The 22,766-nt window shown below is 49.6% G+C and overlaps 1 protein-coding gene across 1 annotated transcript in view; it reads left to right on the top strand.

Annotated features, from left to right (window-relative positions):
* The window catches only part of EIF3I (eukaryotic translation initiation factor 3 subunit I), a 54,039-nt gene that overhangs the window by 22,576 nt on the left and 8,697 nt on the right, over positions 1 to 22,766 (top strand). Inside the window, exons 5-8 of the mRNA XM_075336149.1 lie at positions 9,365 to 9,514; positions 11,113 to 11,240; positions 11,407 to 11,517; positions 20,499 to 20,588. Coding sequence (XP_075192264.1) covers positions 9,365 to 9,514; positions 11,113 to 11,240; positions 11,407 to 11,517; positions 20,499 to 20,588 — 479 coding nt within the window. The remainder of the gene's footprint in view (positions 1 to 9,364; positions 9,515 to 11,112; positions 11,241 to 11,406; positions 11,518 to 20,498; positions 20,589 to 22,766) is intronic.

Raw genomic sequence — 22,766 nt, forward strand, 5'->3', positions numbered from 1 at the left:
CTTTTGTACCCTCGGACTGCAGGGCAGCTTGAACTTGTTTGGATGTTAGTCGAGGTTCTTTATCCACCATCCGCACAATCTTGCGTTGAAATCTCTCGTCAATTCTTTTCCTTCCACATCTAGGGAGGTTAGCCACAGTGCCATGGGCTTTAAACTTATTGAAGAAACTGCGCACAGTAGACAAAGGAACTTTCAGGTCTTTGGAGATGGACTTGTAGCCTTGAGATTGCTCATGCTTCCTCACAATTTGGATTCTCAAGTCCTCAGACAGTTCTTTGGTCTTCTTTCTTTTCTCAATGCTCAATGTGGTACACACAGGACAGAGGTTGAGTCAATTTTAGTCCATGTCCACTGGCTGAAAGTGTGATTTAGTTATTGCCAACACCTGTTAGGTGCCACAGGTAAGTTACAGGTGCTGTTAATTACACAAATTAGAGAAGCATCACATGATTTTTCAAACAGTGCCAATACTTTTGTCCACCCCCTTTTTTATGTTTGGTGTGGAATTATATCCAATTTGGCTTTATGCCAATTTTTTTTTTCTTTTTTCATTGAAGACAAATTAAATGAAGATAACAATACCAAAGAATTTGTGATAGCAGTCATTTCTTTATCGTTCCTTTGGGAGACCCAGACCTTGGGTGTTTAGCTTCTGCCTCCGGAGGACACACAATGTACTACACCTAAAAGGTGTAGCTCCTCCCTCTGAGCCTATACACCCCCTGGTGAACCAGTCACAGCCAGTTTATCGCTTTGTGTTCAGGAGGCATACAACCACACATGCATTCTCATATGATTTTTCCTTTTTCTTTGTTTTTTGGAAGAAGATTGAAGAAAAGCGGGTCCACGTCTGGACTCCCGGCATATCCCTTCTCACCCCACTGTGTCGGTGGTGTTGTAAGGTTGATTTCCAAGGCTGGAGCCTTACATGCCGTGCTCCTTCACCATCCCTCCTGGGCTCTGGATTGAAGTGGGAGCCAGCACGGTCTCCATGCCTGGCAGGAGACCGGTCTCCGTCCACAGCTCCTTGAGGACCCTGCTGGACCGGAGCACTCACCCCCAGGGACCTGGCCCTGCGTCTCAGCGGCTAAGTACCTTGAGACGTTCATATGTTGGGGGTCCCTGTCCTTTATTGTGTGGGGAGAGTGTGTTTGCTGTGGTTTTTTTGGCATTTCCGGCGGGTCCTCTGGATTTTCGCCCAAGAACCGCGCCGATGGTGCCTGCGCGTCGGCCTCGCTGCTCAAATTTAGGCCCCGGTGCGGCCGTCCTGCACAGGGCAGGGACTCTCCCCACTGCTTGTGCGCGACTCCCCCCCCTGCAGGCCTCTATGGCCCTCCAGATTCCGAGGGACGCCCCCGTCTGCCCCCTCTCTTCGCTCCGGCGGCCATTTTCTTGGGCAGGGTTCACTCTGCTCTGGGCCATCCTGCACTCTGCATCCCTGCTGAGGTGCTGTGCATTGGGGGTCCGGGCTTCGGGATCTGGAGGGCACGCGACACCGCTTCCAGCGGTCTGGTATGCCACAGCCGGTCTCCGGTTGTGGACCTCTGCTATATACTCCTTGGGGTTCATTCTCTTTGTAGAAGCTGTTTCCCCCACTCAAGCAGCATGTCTCACACGAGGAGCAAGGCTCCAAAGCTTTATGCTGCATGCGCTGCATGTAAGCTCCTGCTGCCTGAAGCGAGCACCTATCCACATTGTGATGTCTGCTCTAACTTGGAGGTGCCACGGCCTGGAGTCTCGGCCCCAGTGGTCTCTCAGGCTGCTCCTGCACCTGTGGCTGAACCCCCGGCGTGGGTAGAGTCCTTCTCTAGGTCTCTCTCCCAGTCATTTGCTGAGTCCATGGGACTTCTGTCCAGGACTTTGAATATGCATCAGCCCCCTTCACAGGGTGCTTCTAATGCTCTTGCTAAGGGTCCTTTAGGATCCCTATCCTCTGACCTCCATCCACTGGAGCTCACAGAGGATTCATCATCAGGGCACAGGCTCCGTCCTCCTAAGAGGCTCCGCAGGGTTCCCTCTCCCTCCTCATCCCGTAGATATGATTCAAGGGCTGAGGACTCGCAGGATGAGGAGGATGCCTATACAGGGGGCTCGGAGGCTAACTCCATGTGCCCCATTGATCCTTCCGAGGGTGACTCGGACCTTAGTGACTTGATTGCTTCCATTAATTCTGTACTGGATCTCAATCCGCCAGTATCAGAGGAGCAACCCTCTCTGGCAGAAAAGCACCAGTTTACCTCGCCTAAGAGAGTAAAGAGTGTGTTCTTTAACCACTCCAGTTTTCAGGCCGCTGTGACCAAACCCAGGGCCTGGTCTGACAAACGCTTCCCAAAGCGTGGTTCTGATGACCGTTTTCCCTTTCCACCTGAGGTGGTCAAGGAGTGGGCTCACTCTCCAAAGGTAGACCCTCCGGTGTCTAGGCTCTCAGCCCGGACCGTTGTGTCGGTGGCTGATGGCACTTCCCTTAAGGATGCCACTGACCGTCAGATTGACCTTCTGGCCAAATCCGTGTATGAAGCGGTGGGGGCCGCGTTTTCCCCAACTTTTGCAGCAGTGTGGGCCCTCAAAGCCATCTCTGCTAGTCTGGAGGAGATGCATTCTCTCCCCAGGGAATCTATGCCCGAGATGGTTGCCTTAACTTCTCAAGCTTCAGTTTTTTTCTTCCTATGCCATGTCTGCCATGCTAGAGGCTTCTCACCGCACTGCGGTGGCTTCGGCTAATTCCCTCGTTATCCGCAGGATCTTGTGGCTTCGAGAGTGGAAGGCAGATGCTTCTTCAAAGAAGTACCTTTCTGGGCTCCCTTTTGCTGGTTCCCGGCTGTTCGGTGAACAGCTGGATGAAATTATTAAAGAGGCTACTGGCGGGAAGAGTACTTCCATGCCACAAACCAAGACCAGGAAACCTGCCCAGGGTAGGATTCAGTCGAGGTTTCGCTCCTTTCGTTCCTCCAACTGGTCGTCCTCTAAGCCCTCCGCCTCGTCCGCTAACTCAGCCAAGGACCAGAAATCCCACTGGCGCTCCAGAGCGCGTCCGCAGAAGACCGCAGGAGGTCCTGCCATTAAGGCAGCCTCCTCGTGACTCTCTGCCCGCTCCAGCCACCTCCTTAGTCGGTGGCAGGCTCCCCCACTTTGGCGACGCTTGGTTTCAACAAGTCTCCGATCAGTGGGTGAGAGACATCATCTCTCACGGCTACAGGATAGAATTCTTTTCCAGCCTGCCAAACAGATTTTTTCTCTCAACTCCCCCCTGCTCCAGGGCCGCGACCTTCTCGCAGGCCGTGGCAGCCTTGCAGGCCAACGGCGTAATTGTACCAGTTCCCGCCCGGGAACGGTTCAGAGGTTTTTACTCAAACCTCTTCCTAGTTCCCAAAAAGAACGGTACCTTCAGACCCATCCTGGATCTCAAGCTTCTCAACAAGCATGTTCGGGTGCGGCACTTTCGCATGGAGTCCCTGCGATCAGTCATTGCCTCAATGACCCAAGGGGATTTCCTGGCGTCCATCGACATCAGAGATGCCTATCTGCATGTGCCAATTGCAGTTTCACACCAGCGTTGGCTACGCTTTGCAATAGGAGAAGATCATTTCCAATTCGTGGCTCTCCCCTTCGGGTTAGCCACAGCCCCTCGGGTATTCACCAAGGTCATGGCAGCAGTGATTGCGGTTCTGCACCTCCAGGGGTTGGCAGTGCTCCCTTACCTGGACGACCTTCTAGTCAAGGCTCCATCCAGCGCAGACTGTCAGCGGAGTGTCTCGCTCACTCTCAGCACTCTAGCCCAATTCGGGTGGCTTGTCAATCTTCCCAAATCCACTTTGACTCCGACCCAGAGTCTCACGTTCCTAGGGATGCAGTTCGAGTCTCTGCCGGCACTTGTGAAGTTGCCCTTAGTCAACTTAGTCAGCTGTCACTCCAGTTGGCGGTGCGCTCTCTCCTGAGGCCCCGCCGTTATACCCTCAGGCGTCTGATGCAGGTGCTGGGTCAAATGGTGGCGTCCATGGAGGCTGTTCCCTTTGCCCAGTTCCATCTGCGCCCCCTGCAGCTGGACATTCTCCGCTGTTGGGACAAGCGGCCTTCCTCCTTACACAAGTCAGTGGCTCTGTCGCCACGGACCAAGAGCTCTCTTCAGTGGTGGCTTTGGCCCCTCTCCCTGTCCCAAGGGCGTTCCTTCCTGGCCCCGTCCTGGGTGATTCTCACCACGGATGCCAGTCTATCCGGCTGGGGAGCGGTATGTCTCCACCACAGAGCACAGGGCACTTGGACTCCGTCCGAGTCAGCCCTTTCAATCAATGTGCTGGAAATCAGAGCCGTACTTTTAGCTCTCCTAGCATTTCACCATCTGCTGGCGGGCAGGCACATTCGAGTCCAGTCAGGCAACGCAACAGCGGTTGCCTACATCAACCATCAAGGCGGGACACGCAGCCGCCTGGCAATGATGGAGGTAAAACGCATTCTTCAATGGGCGGAGGACTCCAGGTCCACCATATCCGCAGTCCACATCCCAGGCGTGGACAACTGGGAGGCAGATTATCTAAGCCGTCAAAGCGTGGACGGTGGCGAGTAGTCCCTGCACCCGGCAGTATTTCAGTCGATCTGCCGCAAATGGGGCACTCCGGACGTGGACCTAATGGCATCCCGTCACAACAACAAAGTTCCTGTTTACGTGGCTCGCTCCCACGATCCTCAGGCCTTCGCCGCGGACACTCTGGTTCAGGACTGGTCCCAGTTTCGTCTGTCCTACGTGTTTCCCCCTCTAGCTCTCTTGCCCAGAGTCCTGCGCAAGATCAGAATGGATGGTCGTCGAGTCATCCTCATTGCACTGGACTGGCCCAGGCGAGCTTGGTATCCGGACCTGCTCCAACTGTCCGTAGAGATGCCGTGGCCTTTCCCGGACCGTCCAGACCTACTCTCGCAAGGTCCGTTCTTCCGCCCTCAAATTGACGGCGTGGCTCTTGAGTCCTGGATTTTGACGGCTTCTGGTATTCCCCCTGAAGTCATCTCCACTATGACTCGGGCCCGTAAGTCTTCGTCCGCTAAGATCTATCACAGGACTTGGAAAATTTTCCTGTCCTGGTGTCGCTCTACCGGCCATTCTCCTTGGCCATTCTCCTTGCCGACCCTTCTGTCTTTTCTACAGTCCGGTCTGCAGCTAGGTCTGTCCCTCAACTCTCTCAAGGGACAGGTTTCGGCCCAGTCAGTCCTGTTCCAGCGGCGTCTCGCTCGGCTGGCTCAGGTCCGCACCTTCATGCAGGGCGCGTCTCACATCATCCCGCCTTACCGGCGGCCCTTGGACCCCTGGGACCTTAACTTGGTTCTCACGGTCTTGCAGAAACCCCCCTTTGAGCCCCTTAGGGAGGTTTCTTTGTACCGTCTCTCACAGAAAGTGGCCTTTCTGGTTGCTATAACTTCTCTCAGGAGAGTTTCTGATTTGGCTGCGCTCTCCTCGGAGTCGCCTTTTTTAGTCTTTCATCAAGACAAGGTGGTTCTCCGTCCGACTCCGGACTTTCTTCCTAAGGTGGTCTCTCCCTTCCACCTTAACCAGGACATTACCTTACCTTCTTTCTGTCCGGCCCCTGTTCATCGCTTTGAAAAAGCTCTACATACTCTAGATATGGTGCGTGCTCTCCGGATCTATGTGTCTCGCACCGCTGCGCTTAGGCGGTGCACCTCTCTCTTTGTGCTAACCACAGGTCGGCGCAAGGGCCTCCCTGCTTCTAAGCCGACCTTAGCCCGTTGGATTAGGTCGACCATTTCGGACGCCTACCAAAGTTCGCAGGCGCCTCCCCCGCCGGGGATCACAGCGCACTCGACCAGGGCTGTCTGTGCCTCTTGGGCTTTTCGGCACCAGGCTACGGCTCAACAAGTCTGTCAGGCTGCCACTTGGGCTAGTCTGCATACCTTCTCGAAGCACTACCAAGTGCATGCTCATGCTTCGGCAGATGCGAGCTTGGGCAGACGCATCCTTCAGGCGGCGGTCGCCCATTTGTGAAGTTAGGTTTCTGCTACTTCTTAGTTTTTATGTTTATTTCCCACCCAGGGACTGCTTTGGAACGTCCCAAGGTCTGGGTCTCCCAAAGGAACGATAAAGAAAAAGAGAATTTTGTTTACTTACCGTAAATTCTTTTTCTTATAGTTCCGTCTTGGGAGACCCAGCACCCTCCCTGTTGCCTGTTGGCAATTTCCTTGTTCCGTGTGTTTTCACATGCTGTTGGCGTGGACAGAGTCTCCGGTTGTTCCGGCTCTTGCTCTGTTCTACTTGTGGGTGGCTATTCTCCTTCAGCTTTTGCACTAAACTGGCTGTGACTGGTTCACCAGGGGGTGTATAGGCTCAGAGGGAGGAGCTACACCTTTTAGGTGTAGTACTTTGTGTGTCCTCCGGAGGCAGAAGCTAAACACCCAAGGTCTGGGTCTCCCAAGACGGAACTATAAGAAAAAGAATTTACGGTAAGTAAACAAAATTCTTTTTTTTCAGGAAGAAACAGAGTATTCGCTGACAGAATTGCAGGGGTGCCAATACTTTTGGCCAGCACTGTATATTAAAAACACATCTTTATTATACTAATTAAAAACAAAAAAAGAGAGGCGGGGGCAGGATTGCCAGACTTTAAAAAGTACCACAAGGCGTCTCTTCTGCTGAGACTAATGGATTGGCACTAAACAATGGGTGAGTCTGAAGCAGGTTTGTTCCGAAACGCCCCTGCGGTTCCTCCCGTGGATCACACCGCTGCGGAGGGGACGGATAGATGGAGAGGCGGAGTTTCTCAGGGCATCCCTGAGGGTCTGGGACGTTGAGTGCAGGCGGGGATCTCTCGCAAGGGGTCCTGGTCCACTCTCACCACTTTTCTCTAACCCGGAGTTCTCCCCAGGGATGGGAGTCAAGTGTTTTTTAGGTTGGAGGAGGGGTGAGGACACACGGATAGCCCAGAATATGCACGGTTTGGAAGTACTCCCCTTTTCGGCCCTTTTGCTCCCAGAGGGTCAGCATCCAACGGCTTGGCTGGAATACCTTCAACTTAGGTCCTTCTTGATGGTTGACAACAGACTTGGGCTTTTTGCGGCTCAGCCCACAAAATTTGAACAATTGTTTTTGCGGGAGGATTCTCCCGGGCATCTCTTGTCTCTGGTTTACTCCTTCCTGATTACAGAGGCGGACATGGGAGACCTTAAATATATCGATAAGTGGAATAGAGATTTAGGGACTTTCATTCCTGAGGAGGACTGGAAAAAGTCCTTTATCCTCACTCATAAATTTTCCATCGCCTGTGCAGCACAGGAAAAAAATTATAAGATTCTGACCCGTTGGTACAGGTGCCCGGATACTCTACACGCAATATTTCCCGGGGTCTCAACTGCTGGAGGTGCGGCAGGGGAAGGGGGACAATGCTGCATATCTGGTGGGACTGCCCATTGATACAACCTTTCTGGAGGTCCGTGTTCAAAGCATACGCTGTGATTTGCGGAGAGCAGTTGGTGGGTTCCCCTCAGATGGCGCTGCTTTCAATTCTCCCGGGATCGCTTAAATCACAGAAAGCGGGCCTTCTGAGATACTGTCTTACGGCGGCACGCATGGTGATCCCGAGATACTGGAAATCGACTGGGGTGCCATCTGTGAGGGAGTGGTTTGCAGAGATGGCCATCATCCTCAGGATGGAGTCCCTAACAGCAGAAACCAATGACTCAGTGGATAAATTTCTTAGGATCTGGACCCCCTGGACCCTGGCTCTTGATTCTCTACCATTTCAGAACCTTATAGGTAACGCATGACGCGTGTTACGTTAGTCCAATGTAGCGGCCCGAGTACTGGGGAAGTAATCCCTACCATGCCTTCCCTCCCTCTCTTTCTGTTGCTCTTCTCTCCCCCTTTTCCTTCTCTTCTTTTCCTTATCTTTCCCTCTTGCTACTTTCCTTTCTCTCTGGTTCTCGTTAAATCTTCAAATTTTTTCCTTTTCTTTTTTGTTTTCGGCAGTAGCCTCACTTTGAGGTGTAGTTCTCAATTGGAAGGAGATTGTCTGTATTATAAATGTGGTTACATGTCATATGCGTGCCTTATGATAGTAAAAACAAAAAAATCCCACACTATGAAAAAAAATAACCACACTAAAAATTAAAGGATACAGGATGCCACAAAAATACAAATTCTAACATTATCAGGTTATCAAGGGAGGGTTCACCTAGTAGTTAATCAGGTTTATTAGATAGCCCTAAACAATTCTCTTCGCTACCTAACAATGGAAATGCGACTTGCGTCACTCACACCCTAAAGGTGATTTGGTGCCCCCATTCCTCGGCGGCTCTCCCTTTAAGCTGTCCCTGAGCTCACTCCCTAACTGCACAGGGTCATCCGTGACAATAACATGTAGCAATAGTCGTATTTGTTTCACTTATCGGAAAATGAATCCAGGGTAAATTCTTTCCACTCCTTGATAATCATTCAAAAAGGGCATTCCATGGTCCAAAATTCATAATCAACCACTCAACGTGTTTCCCCCCCACTTGTGTGTTGGGGTTCATCAGGAGATGAAATTACAGCACAATAGCCTGTGGAACAAACTAATGCCTTAAACACCCAGATCCAAACTCGAAACACCCCATATTTTGAATTAAGATCCATACATACCATTAATATCCTCAGCTGCACATGTAGCAGCATGTGTGTCCCCAGGACGGTCAGCGTGATAGCCGGTGTGCACCATATCTAAACTTCTTTAAATAACCCTCCCTAGATGCTCATAGGTCATCCGCATGTAACGCCCCATTACCCCGGTAACAAGATTTTTGTTTATAGTGGGGGGTGTCACATGATCGGCAACCCTAAGCAAAGGCCCATAGAGAGGGACTTCATCTGGCAAATAAGGGTCCGCCCCTCTAATCTTAAACCAGCAGGTATTGCATACAGATGAACACACAAAAGGGGTTGGAGAGGGGACAGAGGCAAAATTTCCTCACCTAATGAGTGTGGGATTTTAATGAGTATGTGTTTATATTTAAGCCTCCCTAAAAACTCCTGCTAGGTCTTATTTTCGGGGGAGGTCTTATTTTCGGGGAAACACAGGATGAGTTTTTTGTTTTTATTGGATTGTATGCCACTATTTAATGTAGATCCGGCTCAGCAATAGGACATGCTAGTCCTTAAAAGCCGTCTTTGCTTTTATTTTATTATGATGCCTATGAATAAGGAGGTCCATTTCTCCGAAACGGCGTAAGGCATATTTGCACTATTTGTTGAAGTCATGTTTTAATAGGTTTAAATAAAGGATCTTATAAAGGTTATGGGTTGTAGACTGATTTTTTTTTTTAGGGTGATTTTACACTTTTTGTTTTATTTCTTTGTGGTTGTTCTTACTGTGTTTGCTTTGTTGACCTTTAGGAAAACAGTTGGCTTTGCTGGAAACTAATTCAGCTGTCCGAACCTGTGGATTCGACTTTGGCGGCAATATCATCATGTTTTCCACAGACAAGCAGATGGGTTACCAGTGCTTTGTCAGCTTCTTTGACCTAAGGGACCCATCTCAGATTGGTGAGTATAAATATGGTGTTTAACGGGGTTGTCCAGAACGTACATACTGATGAACTATCAGTAGATTAGGTCATCCATGTAAGTTTGATCGGAACCCAACTCTTCCACACTAATATCTGCTTTGACAGCCGCCAGATGTAAGCAATGTACAAAGCAGAACACTGCAGCGCCAGACATTTTATAGTGGCTGCTACTGAGTACTGCAGTTTATCTCCCATTCAAGTGACTTATCGGACCCCACCCCCACTGATCTCATTTTGATGATTTATCCTATGGATAGGTTAGTAAGATGCAAGTCCCAGACAACCGCTATAATATCAGGATACTCACAATGCATTTTAACTTTTTATGTACGTCTGAAAACGATTAGAGTTTTACTGAGCCATAATGCGGCTAATGTCTATGGGTCTTAAGGAGCCACCATGGCTCAGTTTTTTTTAATACTTTACCTGTGATTTGAGAATGTTGCCGCATTTCAGTTAGATGGGATATAAGAAATGTTTTCATGCCTCAAAGAAGGACCCATCTATCACCAACAGATCCATAATAATAACTTTTGTATGGAGTCTATATAGATTTAGATCGATACATTATTTTTTTATAATGTGTGTATGTATATATATATATATATATATATATATATATATATATATATATATATATATATATATATATATAATGTATATATATATATATATATGTATGTATGTGTTTGGTGTGATTATATGTTAAAATTTTAAAAAACTTATTAAACTTGGGCTCATTTGACATAATTCCCCAGTATTGTAGTATAGAGTAAAAAAAAAAGTCTATGAAGGCCAGCCTGTTCTTCACAGGCACATTCACGAGGCCACCGGCTGCCATTGCAACCCATAGGTACCCAGCTATCTCCCGCATTACATCTTTCAGAGATTGACTTATGCCTGGTATAATGCAGGCTCAGCTTCTGATCCTGCATCAAAGATGGGAAACGACAAGACCTAATGGTATATCATATGTTGTGAAGGGGTTAATTTCCAAATGATCATTTTATGATCCTTCTAGTGCCAGCTGCAAAATACCCACGGTGTTGTTTTAAAGGGGGTTTTCTAGTTTCATAGGAAAGTGGTTCAAAAGCTGGTTCTGCTTTAAAGTAACAAACGCTTGACCATCACTCCATTCATTCTCGTTGGGATTGCCAAGTGTTGTGTTCCGCTTTTCCCTGTAGTCCTATTGAAATGAATGGCGTGATGGTTGAAGGTGTGCATTGCTCCATTACGATATGAAAAGTCCATTGTTCGGTGATCAGTTGGGGTCCCAGTCGATCAGTACTTCCTGTGTTATGTCAAAGCAGATCCAGCCTTTGGACCCTCCAGCCTGTGGATGGGTGATAACTTTTCAGTGGGAAAAAAGGAACCTTTCACCCTCAGTCCTATTTTACTTGGCTCAAATATCTGCTCTAATGTCTCACTACCTGTACAGTGGACTGAGTTCCATCAACAAAAAAATAAAAAGCTGCTCCCAAAGGCACATAAATGTCATGTCAGCTGAAATGCAGAGGAAAATGGTTTTCTATCTAGTTCTCACCGAGTAAACGGCTTTTTTGGCATATTTTGCAGCGGACAATGAGCCTTACATGAAGATTAACTGCAGCGAATCAAAGATAACTAGTGCTGTATGGGGACCTCTGGGAGAAAACATAATCGCCGGTCATGAAAATGGAGAGCTGAACCAGTATAGTGCAAAGGTGAGTGACGGGTCGTTTCGCTAGATCCTGTCCCTTTTATCTATTTTTGATGTCTCCTCTTAAAGCATGCAAGGATTCATTCTTTCCTAGAATCTTAGGTCTAAAGTAATTAAAAAAAGCTTATGTGGAATGCTTGATGCTTGTAACGCTTTTTTTTCTCTTTTAGTCTGGAGAGATTGTCAACAATATCAAAGAGCACACCAAGCAGATCAATGATATTCAGACCTCCAGAGATATGTCTATGTTTATCACTGCATCCAAAGACTGCAGCGCCAAGGTAAGAGGTTTCTGCTGCTCAGTGGAACTTTTACTTCAACCCCTTTTTTATTTTGGATAGAGACTTTGTGATACGGGCTCGGGAGCTGAGCCTGCATCTTTCTCAGAACATGGTAGCTATGTTATTCAGCCATCATCTGCCTTGGAACAACTGAGCTCCGCCTGCTTCCGCTTACTTGATAAGTTCAGCTCTTTTCTACAGCACATTCCCAGGAGAAGAAAAGAGGCATACCATTCTAAGCGCCCATCGGCCTTCTGCAATGGGGTACTAATAGATGATGAGGAAGAGAAAGCTACATGGAAAAAAATAATGCACACCTAATTACTAGAAGCAAATGATATTGTTAAATAAAATATGTACTACAACAAAGATAAACACAATTAAAAAGCACATGCAAAATATATCAAGAGGGAGTGGATATAATCCAAAGGAAATAATGATACAGCAGTGATACGCATGCAGAAACGGCATCAGGAATAATCCACTGCTCTGGTATTATTTGGTTTATATCTCCTATATTGCCAACACTTGTCCTTTTGATTTGGCAATTTATTTTATTCTATATAAATAATTTTTTACCTTATGCATATGTGGCAGTATAAATACAAATTTCTTTGTCGCTCCATTGGGAGACCCAGACAATTGGGTGTATAGCTTCTGCCTCTGGAGGCCACACAAAGTATTACACTTTAAAAAGTGTAACCCCTCCCCTCTGCCAATACACCCTCCCGTGGACCACGGGCTCCTCAGTTTTATGCTTTGTGTGGAAGGAGGCACACATCCACTCATGCATTCTCATACATAGTTATGTCGGATGGAAGAAAAGAGGACCCCGATGGGTCCCCCGGCATGTTCCCCCTCTCACCCCACTATGTCGGCGGTGTTGTTAAGGTTGAGGTACTCATTGCGGGTACGGAGGCTGGAGCCACATGCCGTCTCCTTCACCATCCCTTATGCGGCTCTGGGAGAAGTGGGATCCTGAGCGGTCATCCATTTGCTGGGACCGTGCTCCATCCGCAGCCCCTGGTGGAACCTGCCGGGCCGGAGCCTCTTCAACCCCAGGGACCGGGCCCTGCAACTTGAAGGTACTCTGTGTCCCCATGGGGGGACTGTACAGGGAGCGCACCTTCTTCCCGGAAGCCGCGGTAGTTGTAAAACTGAGGAGCCCGGCGGACTTCCACGCCGACCGTGCCTGCTTGTCGGGCGCGGCCTCAAATTTAGTCCCTGGCTTCGCCGCGGCCTAGTCACAAAATCCCGCCCCCAGGCCTGCCTGTCAGGGGTAAGGGCGGGATTACCGACATGACGTCGGATGTGAGGGCTGGAGCATCCTGCATGGCTCCCTCCCCCCTCTTTGACCACTGTGGGGACCCCAGATTCCCGCTCTTTGCTGGCGCCGCCCTCGGCCCCACTCCTCCCCTGAGAGCTCCGGCGGCCATTTTTTGGCATTCTGCCGGTGGATGCTTCTACAAGGAGCAAAGCTACTCAGTTACACAGCTCTGCAGCTCCGGGGGATCCACGACAGGGAATCTGGAGGACACACTCCGCTCGTTAGCGGTCGGTAAGCCACACCGGTCACCGGTGCTGGTCCCCCTAGGGTGCTGGAATAGATATATATATATATATATATATATACATATATATATCTATATCTATATCTGTTCGGTCAGGCTGTATACCCTTTTCCCATATACCCTCAGTGGTCACTCTCCTGGGAGACGACGGCATGTCGTCCACAAGGTGCAAAGCTACAAAGGCACAGGTTTTTTTCGCGGCCTGTACCTCTTGTGGGGCTATGTTGCCTGCGGGATCCACCTACCCTCACTGTGAGCAATGCTCGACTCCTGCCTCGCTTGCTCAGCCGGAGCCTCGGGCACTTGTGGGCCCCTCGGCTCATGTAGATCCCCCTGCTCCCCCTGAGCAGGCTGCAGGGACAGAGTCACCGGTGTTGGCCTCTTTCGCTGAGAAACTCTGTCACTTTCTCAATCCATTGCACAGTCTATGGACAAATGGTCATCTAAGCTCCTGGAGGCTTTGCAGTCCAGACCGGGCCCTTCACAGGCCCCGGCCCCTTTTAGCTTGTCTCCTCCAGGCCCCTCTCGGTCCGCGCCGCAGCGCGCTCCCAGGTTAGCCCCTAGGTCTCAGGCGGAGGACTCCTGCCCGGACCGCAGTCCCAGACCGGCTAAGCGGCCTCGCTGGGACTCTTCCCCGGCCTCCTCACGCTGCTCGGGATCCCAGCTTGAGGACTCTCAGGAAGACGAGGCGGACGTGGGAGCTCAGGGCTCTGACCCTGACTTCGCCCTTAACCTTGATACACCTGAGGGGGACGCCTTAGTAAATGATCTTATCTCGTCCATCAACCAGGTGTTGGATCTCTCACCCCCGCCTCCTCCTGTAGAAGAGTCGGCTTCTCAGCAGGAGAAACACCAATTTCGTTTCCCCAAACGTACGCGCAATACGTTTTTTGATCACTCTAACTTCAGGGATGCTGTCCAGAAGCCCAGAGCGGTCCCGGACAAGCGCTTTGCTAAACGTCATACTGACACGCGTTATCCCTTTCCATCTGAAGTTGTTAAGGGCTGGGCACACTCTCCCAAGGTGGATCCTCCAGTCTCCAGATTGGCTGCTAGGTCCGTTGTGTCTGTTGCCGATGGCTCATCCCTGAAGGATGCCACTGACAGATAGAGCTCTTGGTGAAGTCTATCTATGAGGCCACGGGCGCGTCTTTCGCCCCGGCCTTTGCGGCTGTGTGGGCTCTCCAAGCAATCTCGGCTTGTCTGACTGAGATTAATGCTGTCACACGGAATTCTGCTCCACATGTTTCTTCTTTGACCTCTCAGGCATCAGCCTTTTCGTCCTACGCCATGAACGCCGTCCTGGACTCCACTAGCCGTACGGCTGTAGCATCTGCTAACTCCGTGGCAGTCCGCAGGCCCATGTGGCTGCGCGAATGGAAAGCAGACTCTGCTTCCAAAAGGTTCTTAACTGCTTTGCCTTTTTCTGGCGACCGTTTATTTGGCGAACGATTGCATGAGATTATTAAGGAATCCAAGGGAAAGGACTCCTCCTTACCCCAGTCCAAACCTAAGAGACCTCAGCAGAGAAAAATCCAATCGAGGTTTCGGTCCTTTCGTCCCTCCGCCAAGCCCCAATCCTCTTTGTCCAACAGGCCGGAGAAAGGCCAGAGGAACTCCTATGCGTGGCGGTCCAAGTCACGCCCCCAAAAGGCCGCAGGAGGCACTGCCTCCAAGACGGCCTCCTCATGACTCTCGGCCTCCCCTAGCCACATCCTCGGTCGGTGGCAGGCTCTCCCGCTTTGGCGACGCCTGGTGGCCACATGTTCAAGACCGATGGGTGAGAGACATTCTGTCTCATGGTTACAGGATAGAGTTCAGCTCCCGACCTACGGCGCGGGACAAACAGCTTTCTCTGCAGGCGGGGGTGCAATCACTTCTTCGGAGTCAGTCACACCCCTTAAGGCGCCTCATGCACTTCCTGGGAAAGATGGTTGCAGCTATGGAGGCAGTGCCGTTCGCGCAATTCCATCTACGGCCACTCCAATGGGACATTCTTCACAAATGGGACAAGAGTGCGGCTTCCCTCGACAAGAACATCTCTCTTTCCCTTGCAACCAAAACATCACTTCAGTGGTGGCTCCTACCCACATCTCTGTCTCGGGGAAAATCCTTCCTACCCCCAACCTGGGCTGTGGTCACCACGGACGCGAGCCTGTCAGGTTGGGGAGCGGTTTTTCTCCACCACAGGGCTCAAGGAACCTGGACTCCGACAGAATCGTCCCTTCAGATCAATATCCTGGAGATAAGGGCAGTATATCTAGCCCTATTGGCTTTCCATCGGTGGCTGGAGGACAGGCAGATCCGAATACAGTCGGACAACGCCACTGCCGTCGCCTACATCAACCACCAAGGCGGCACTCGCAGTCGTCAAGCCTTCCAGGAAGTCCGGCGTATTCTGCAGTGGGTGGAAGACACAGGCTCCACCATCTCCGCAGTTCACATCCCGGGCGTAGAAAACTGGCAAGCAGATTTTCTCAGTCGTCAGGGCATGGACGCGGGGGAATGGTCTCTGCACCCAGACGTGTTTCGAGAGATCTGTCGCCGCTGGGGAACGCCGGACGTCGATCTCATGGCGTCATGGCACAACAACAAGGTCCCGGCCTTCATGGCACGGTCTCAGGATCACAAAGCTCTGGCAGCGGACGCTTTAGTCCAGGATTGGTCGCAGTTTCGACTGCCTTATGTGTTTCCCCCTCTGGCGATGCTGCCCAGAGTACTACGCAAGATCAGGTCCGACTGCCGTCGCGCCATTCTCGTCGCTCCAGACTGGCGGAGGCGGTCGTGTTATCCGGATCTGTGGCATCTCACGGTGGGTCAACCATGGGCGCTTCCAGACCGCCCAGACTTGCTGTCACAAGGCCCGTTTTTCCATCTGAATTCTGTGGCCCTCAACCTGACTGTGTGGCCATTGAGTCCTGGCTCCTAGCGTCTTCAGGGTTATCTCAGGATGTCATTGCCACCATGAGACAAGCCAGGAAGCCAACGTCCGCCAAGATCTATTACAGATCTTGGCAAATCTTCCTATCCTGGTGCGCTGATAACGGTTTTCCTCCATGGCCGTTTGCCTTACCCACTTTTCTTTCATTCCTACAGTCTGGAATGGACAAGGGTTTGTCCCTCTGCTCTCTCAAGGGCCAAGTATCGGCGCTCTCCGTGTTTTTTCAAAAGCGTCTAGCCAGGCTTCCGCAGGTCCGCACGTTCCTGCAGGGGGCCTGCCACATGGTCCCACCTTACAAACGTCCGTTGGAACCCTGGGATCTTAACAGGGTCCTGACGGCTCTTCAAAAACCACCTTTTGAGCCGCTGCGGGATGTCTCTCTCTCACGTCTTTCGCAGAAGGTGGCCTTCCTGGTGGCAGTCACATCACTTCGGAGAGTGTCTGAGCTTGCAGCGCTGGCATGCAAAGCCCCCTTCCTGGTTTTTCACCAGGATAAGGTGGTTCTGCGTCCTGTCCCGGAATTTCTCCCTAAGGTGGTATCCCCTTTTCATCTAAATCAGGATATCTCCTTGCCTTCCTTTTGCCCTAATCCAATTCACCAGTGTGAAAAGGATTTGCACTCTTTGGATCTAGTGAGAGCACTCCGGTTCTACGTGTCTCGCACGGCGCCCCTGTGCCATTCAGATGCGCTCTTTGTCCTTGTTGCTGGCCAGTGTAAGGGCTCTCAGGCCTCCAAGTCAACCTTGGCTCGGTGGATCAAGGAACCGATTCTCGAGGCCTACCGTTCTTCCGGGCTTCCGCTCCCTTCAGGGCTGAAAGCCCATTCTACCAGAGCCGTAGGTGCGTCCTGGGCATTGCGGCACCGGGCGACGGCTCAGCAGGTGTGTCAGGCAGCTACGTGGTCTAGTCTGCACACTTTCACGAAACACTATCAAGTGCATACCTATGCTTCGGCAGACGCCAGTCTAGGTAGGCGAGTCCTTCAGGCGGCGGTTGCCCACCTGTAAGAGGGGGCCGTTTTCGGCTCTTTTTATTGAGGTATTCTTTTACCCACCCAGGGACTGCTCTTGGACGTCCCAATTGTCTGGGTCTCCCAATGGAGCGACAAAGAAAAAGGGAATTTTGTTTACTTACCGTAAATTCCTTTTCTTCTAGCTCCTATTGGGAGACCCAGCACCCACCCCTGTGCCCTTCGGGCTGGTTGTTCTTTTGTGTACACGTGTTGTTCATGTTGAATTGTTCTTTTGGTTCATGGTCTTCAGTTCTCCGAACATCCTTCGGATTGAATTTACCCTAGACCAATTTATAAGTTTTCTCCTTCCTGCTTTTGCACCAAAACTGAGGAGCCCGTGGTCCACGGGAGGGTGTATAGGCAGAGGGGAGGGGTTACACTTTTTAAAGTGTAATACTTTGTGTGGCCTCCAGAGGCAGAAGCTATACACCCAATTGTCTGGGTCTCCCAATAGGAGCTAGAAGAAAAGGAATTTACGGTAAGTAAACAAAATTCCCTTTTTTTATCACATTGGCTTTCATCTTTTTGGAATAAATATCAGTACCCAATTTGATATGTTAAGCATGACCTAACCAGGGTGGGTATTATATCCACCCCCTCTTGACTGTGTGTGTGTGTGTGTGTGTGTGTGTATGTATGTATGTATGTATGTATGTATGTATGTATGTATGTATGTATGTATGTATGTATGTATGTATGTATGTGTGTGTGTGTGTGTTTTAATTGTTTTTACAACTGTCTTTGTTGTGGTATTTTTTTATTTTTTTTTTTAACGAAATTGTATCTACTGATGGGCGTGCACAATTTATTCATGCAGTTTTCTCTTCCTCATCATACTATACCAGTTGTGGGCAATTAATTTTCCCGAGGGGCCACATGAGAGACCCATATGGAGCGCTGAACCAATATTCTGAAATTAATTCTGCTCAATATAAATATTAACATACTAAGCACAATTATTGTTTTATATTACTTGTATCACTTAATATTGAGTAGAATTAACTATGCGGACGTTCCACCTATATACATTATGAAGCCACACAAGGACCCCCCCTTTATACAGCATGGGTCTTCACATAGCTTTCTATATACATATTGAGCCCCACATAGCCTTTTATATACATTTTTAGCTGCCACAGTCTACTATATGCATTATGAGCCCCGCATACCCTCTTTTATGCATTATGAGCCCCACATAGTCTTGTATATTTCTTATGAATAGCCTCGTGTATACATTATCAGCCCTCACATAGAACTATATTTGCAGTATGAGCTCAAATATAACTTCCTAAATACACTGAGCCCCATATAGCCTACTATATACATTATGAGCCCCATATAGCCTACTATATACATTATGAGCCCCATATAGCCTACTATATACATTGAGCCCCATATAGCCTACTATATACATTATGAGCCCCATATAGCCTACTATATACATTGAGATGAGCACCACATAGCCTCCTATATACATTGAGCCCCCACATGGCCTCGTATATACATTTCTGAGCCCCCACATGGCCTCGTATATAAATTTCTGAGCCCCCACATGGCCTCGTATATACATTTCTGAGCCCCCACATGGCCTCCTATATACATTTCTGAGCCCCCACATGGCCTCCTATATACATTTGAACCCCTTGCAGCCTCTTATGTACATGGAAACATCCCATACACATTAAAAAAAAAAAGAACTCTCTTCACTCCCATTCCCCTGACATTCTGCTCCGGCCTCTGGTGCACTGACGCTCCTCACACCACACCCAATGATGTGACGTTATCTCGTCTACTGTGCCTCACGCTAATTTGTGGAAGACAAACCAGCAGCACCGTCCTCTACCAACATGTTCACCGCTGTCTGCATCCTGAGGATGCAGGTAGTGGTGACATTGGGCATCGAGGAAGGGCATGGTGTGACCCGCGGGCCACTGGTTTCAGCCGTTCAGTTGTCTTGGTCCATGATGAGGGCCGGATATTGCCCACAGGATGCACTTTGCCAGCCCTGTGCTATACCCCTGCAAGGTAACAGTAGCACCTCCTTAGACTATTACTTCTATTTTGCTGTGCCCACTACCCTACCTTCTCAATCAGCAGAGCACTTATGGGCTTCCATGATAGTTGGCTGTAGTTCTGCTAAAGATCCCTATGCCTGTCACTATGATACGTCTATCCTATGAAGACCAGCCTATGGCTTGCGTGTATAGGAGACTGTGATTTTTTTTTCTATATTCAGCAATACTGTGGTATTGCAGTAGATGATACAAGCAATCAAATAATCACAGGTTCAAGTATCCTAAGAGAACTATAAAATACAGTAGACTAAAAAAGTTTTGAAAAAAAGACAGTCTCCTCCATTTTTAAAAATAATGAAATACATTAAATAAATAAAAAAACAGATGTGGTATCTCCACGTCTGTTTGGTCTATCAAAATATGAAATTAATTAACCTAATCCTTAAACTCCATAATGAAAAAATAAATCAATACACCAGAACTTTTGTTTTTCAATCACCTCAACACCACAAAAAAAGGCAATAACAAGCGATTGAAACATGTTATTTACCCCAAAATGGGATTAATAAAAATGTTAGCTTGCAACTCAAACAAGCCCTCACACTTCATAGAGGAATTGGGGGTTAAAAAAAAAAAAGCTATACATGTTTAGTATAGCTGTAGTCATTCTAACCCGGAGTCTTGTTTTGCCCGGTCATTTCTACCGCATGACGAAGGCTGTAAAACAAAACCCAATAAACTATTTTAGAATTGCGCTAATTTTGCAACTTCGTTAAATACAAAAGGTTGATGTTCTTGGGTTAAGCGGGCTTTACACGCTACGATTTTGCTACAGCGATCTCGTTGGGGTCACGGAATTTGTGACGCACATCCGGCCGCTGTAGCGATCTCGTAGTGTTTGACTCCAAGGAGCGATTTTGGATCGTTGCAAAAACGTCCAAAATCGCTCCTCGTTGACATGGGGGTCCGCTTCCAATTATCGATACTATCGCTTTCCCGTTGTTGTTCCTCGTACCTGCGGCAGTGCACATTGCTGTGTGTGACCCCCGTAGGACCGGGGAACATCTCCTACCTGCCACCGGCCATAATGCAGAAGGAAGGAGGTGGGCTGGATGTTCGTCCCGCTCGTCTCCGCCCCTCCGCTTTCATTGGGCGGCCGCCTTAGAAATGAGGCGGTACGCCGGTCACAGCGACGCCGCTATGCAGGTAAGTATGTGTGACGTGGTTGCGCGATTTTGTGCGCGACGGGCAGCGATATGCCCGTTTCGCACAAACAATGGGGGCGGGACGCATGCTTGCGATATTGGGACAAATATCGAAGCGTGTAAAGCCACCCTTAGTCATTTGTGAACCAGCTATGTATTGTCTTGCTGTTTTCTTTGACCTCACACATGCATTTGTAAGAACATTTTTGTATGTAGGTAATGTTTCTTGTTTTGCAGCTCTTTGACACCACAACCCTGGAGCATCAGAAATCGTTTCGCACAGAGAGACCAGTTAACTCTGCAGCATTATCTCCAATTTATGACCATGTAAGTTAAATAAATTTATCACACACTAATTATAAAATGCTTTGTAAATTAAATAGAACCAAGGAGTCTATTCGCATATCATTAAAAGTTACAAAATGTATTGAGAACAATTAAAAAAACATTATTTCTTCGGCGCTCCATTGGGAGACCCAGACGATTGGGTGTATAGCTACTGCCTCCGGAGGCCACACAAAGCATTACACTAAAAAGTGTAAGGCCCCTCCCCTTCTGGCTATACACCCCCAGTGGGATCACTGGCTCACCAGTTTTCTGCTTTGTGCGAAGGAGGTCAGACATCCACGCATAGCTCCACTGTTTAGTCAGCAGTAGCTGCTGACTATATCGGATGGAAGAAAAGAGGGCCCATATTGGGCCCCCAGCATGCTCCCTTCTCACCCCGCTTGTGGTTTGTAAGGTTGAGGTACCTATTGCTGGTACGGAGGCTGGAGCCCACATGCTGTTTTCCTTCCCCATCCCCCTGAGGGGCTCTGAGGAAGTGGGATCTTACCGGCCCCAAAGCCCTGAGGCCGGGCTCCATCCACAGACCCATTGAACCTGCTGGATACGGAGCTGGGTACCGTTCAGGGACATGGCCCTGCACCATTCAGGTACTCTGTGTCCCCGTACACACAGGCACAGCACGCTCCAGACTTGCTGGATGTGCTAGTGCGCCGGGGACAGTAAAGGGTTACAGTCACTGCAGCCTTGCTGAGTGACTTTATGTATTGGGAACTACCGCGCCGGACGCTCCGGGAGCGGCGGCGCGGCTGGGACTTGTAGTGCGCCGGGGACTTAGCGCCGACCGCGCTTTTACGGCGGCGGCGCTTATAAATCCAGTCCCCGGCTTTTGCGGCCTAGCTCCGCTTCGTTCCCGCCCCCACCCTGTCAATCAGGGTAGGGGAGAAACGCTGTACAATCAGCAGCGCCGAGGGCTGGAGCCTTATTTACATGCTCCAGCCCTCTCACTGGACACTGTGGGACGCCGGTTTCCCGCTCTGACTTGGGGCACGCCCACGGCCCGCCCCTACACACACGAGCTGGAGAAGACGCCGGCAGCCATTCCTGCAGTCCGAGCTGAGAGAACGGACTCTGGGCAACCAGGCACAGGACTAGGGCGACCACACACCCGCTTATAGGCGGGCGGTAAGCGGCACCTGAAGTGCTGACACCAAATACCGCAGTTGTCCATTTGTATTTTAGGCTTACACTGCATAGGTCGCTATTTTTGGCTATATGCCCTCTTAGATGGCGACACATCAGCAGCAGGAAAGCAGGGGTGCTAAGGCACAGGCTTTCTATGCTGCTTGTATTGCACGTACTGAAGTGTTCATGTGTAGTTATGCTTGTATGCTATACACTGCACTGTACGGTCGCTAGTCTTGGCTATATTCGCCATAGAATGGCTAGGCTACAGCAGCAGAAAAGCAAGGGTGCTGAGGCACAGGTTTTTTTCTATGCTGCTTGTATTGCAGGTGTTGCAGTGTTCATTTGTACTTATGCTTGTATGCTATACATTGCACTGTATGGTCGCTATTCTGGGCTATATTCCCCTAGATGGCTAGTCTACAGCAGCAGAAAAGCAGGGGTGCCAAGGCACAGGCTTTCTATGCTGCTTGTATTGCATGTGCTGCAGTGTTCATTTGTACTTTATGCTTGTATGCTATACATTGCACTGTACATTGCACGGTCGCCATTCTTGGCTCTATACTCCTAGATGGCTAGTCGGCAGCAGCATATAAGCAACACAGGCTTTCGTTGCTGTTTTTACTGCATGTGATACTGTTCCACGGCACTGAACCCCATTGTGTGCAATGCTCCCCTGTAGCACTTGGTCAGCCGGGGTCTTTACTTGACGTGGCCAAAGGAACCACCTCTCAACCCTGTCCAAGGACAGGGACGGAGTTGCAATGGGATAGAGACTTGCAGTCCGGACAGGCCATGGGCAATCTGGATCATTGCTCCCTGGCCACCCTCATTTGGAATAAAATCGGTGCTCCGGGGGGGTCCCAGGAAGACTCTCTGTATGATGAGGCAGACGTAGCTCATCAGGACTTGATCCTGACACCGCTCTCAATCCGGATACACCGGATGGTGACGCCATAAGGAATGATCCTATAGCGTCCATCAATGGAATGTTGGATTTTTCTCCCTCAGCTCCCCCAGCGGAGGAGTCAGCTT

This window comes from Anomaloglossus baeobatrachus, chromosome 2 (genome assembly GCF_048569485.1).
Source record: "Anomaloglossus baeobatrachus isolate aAnoBae1 chromosome 2, aAnoBae1.hap1, whole genome shotgun sequence".
Classification (NCBI taxonomy): Eukaryota; Metazoa; Chordata; class Amphibia; order Anura; family Aromobatidae; genus Anomaloglossus; species Anomaloglossus baeobatrachus.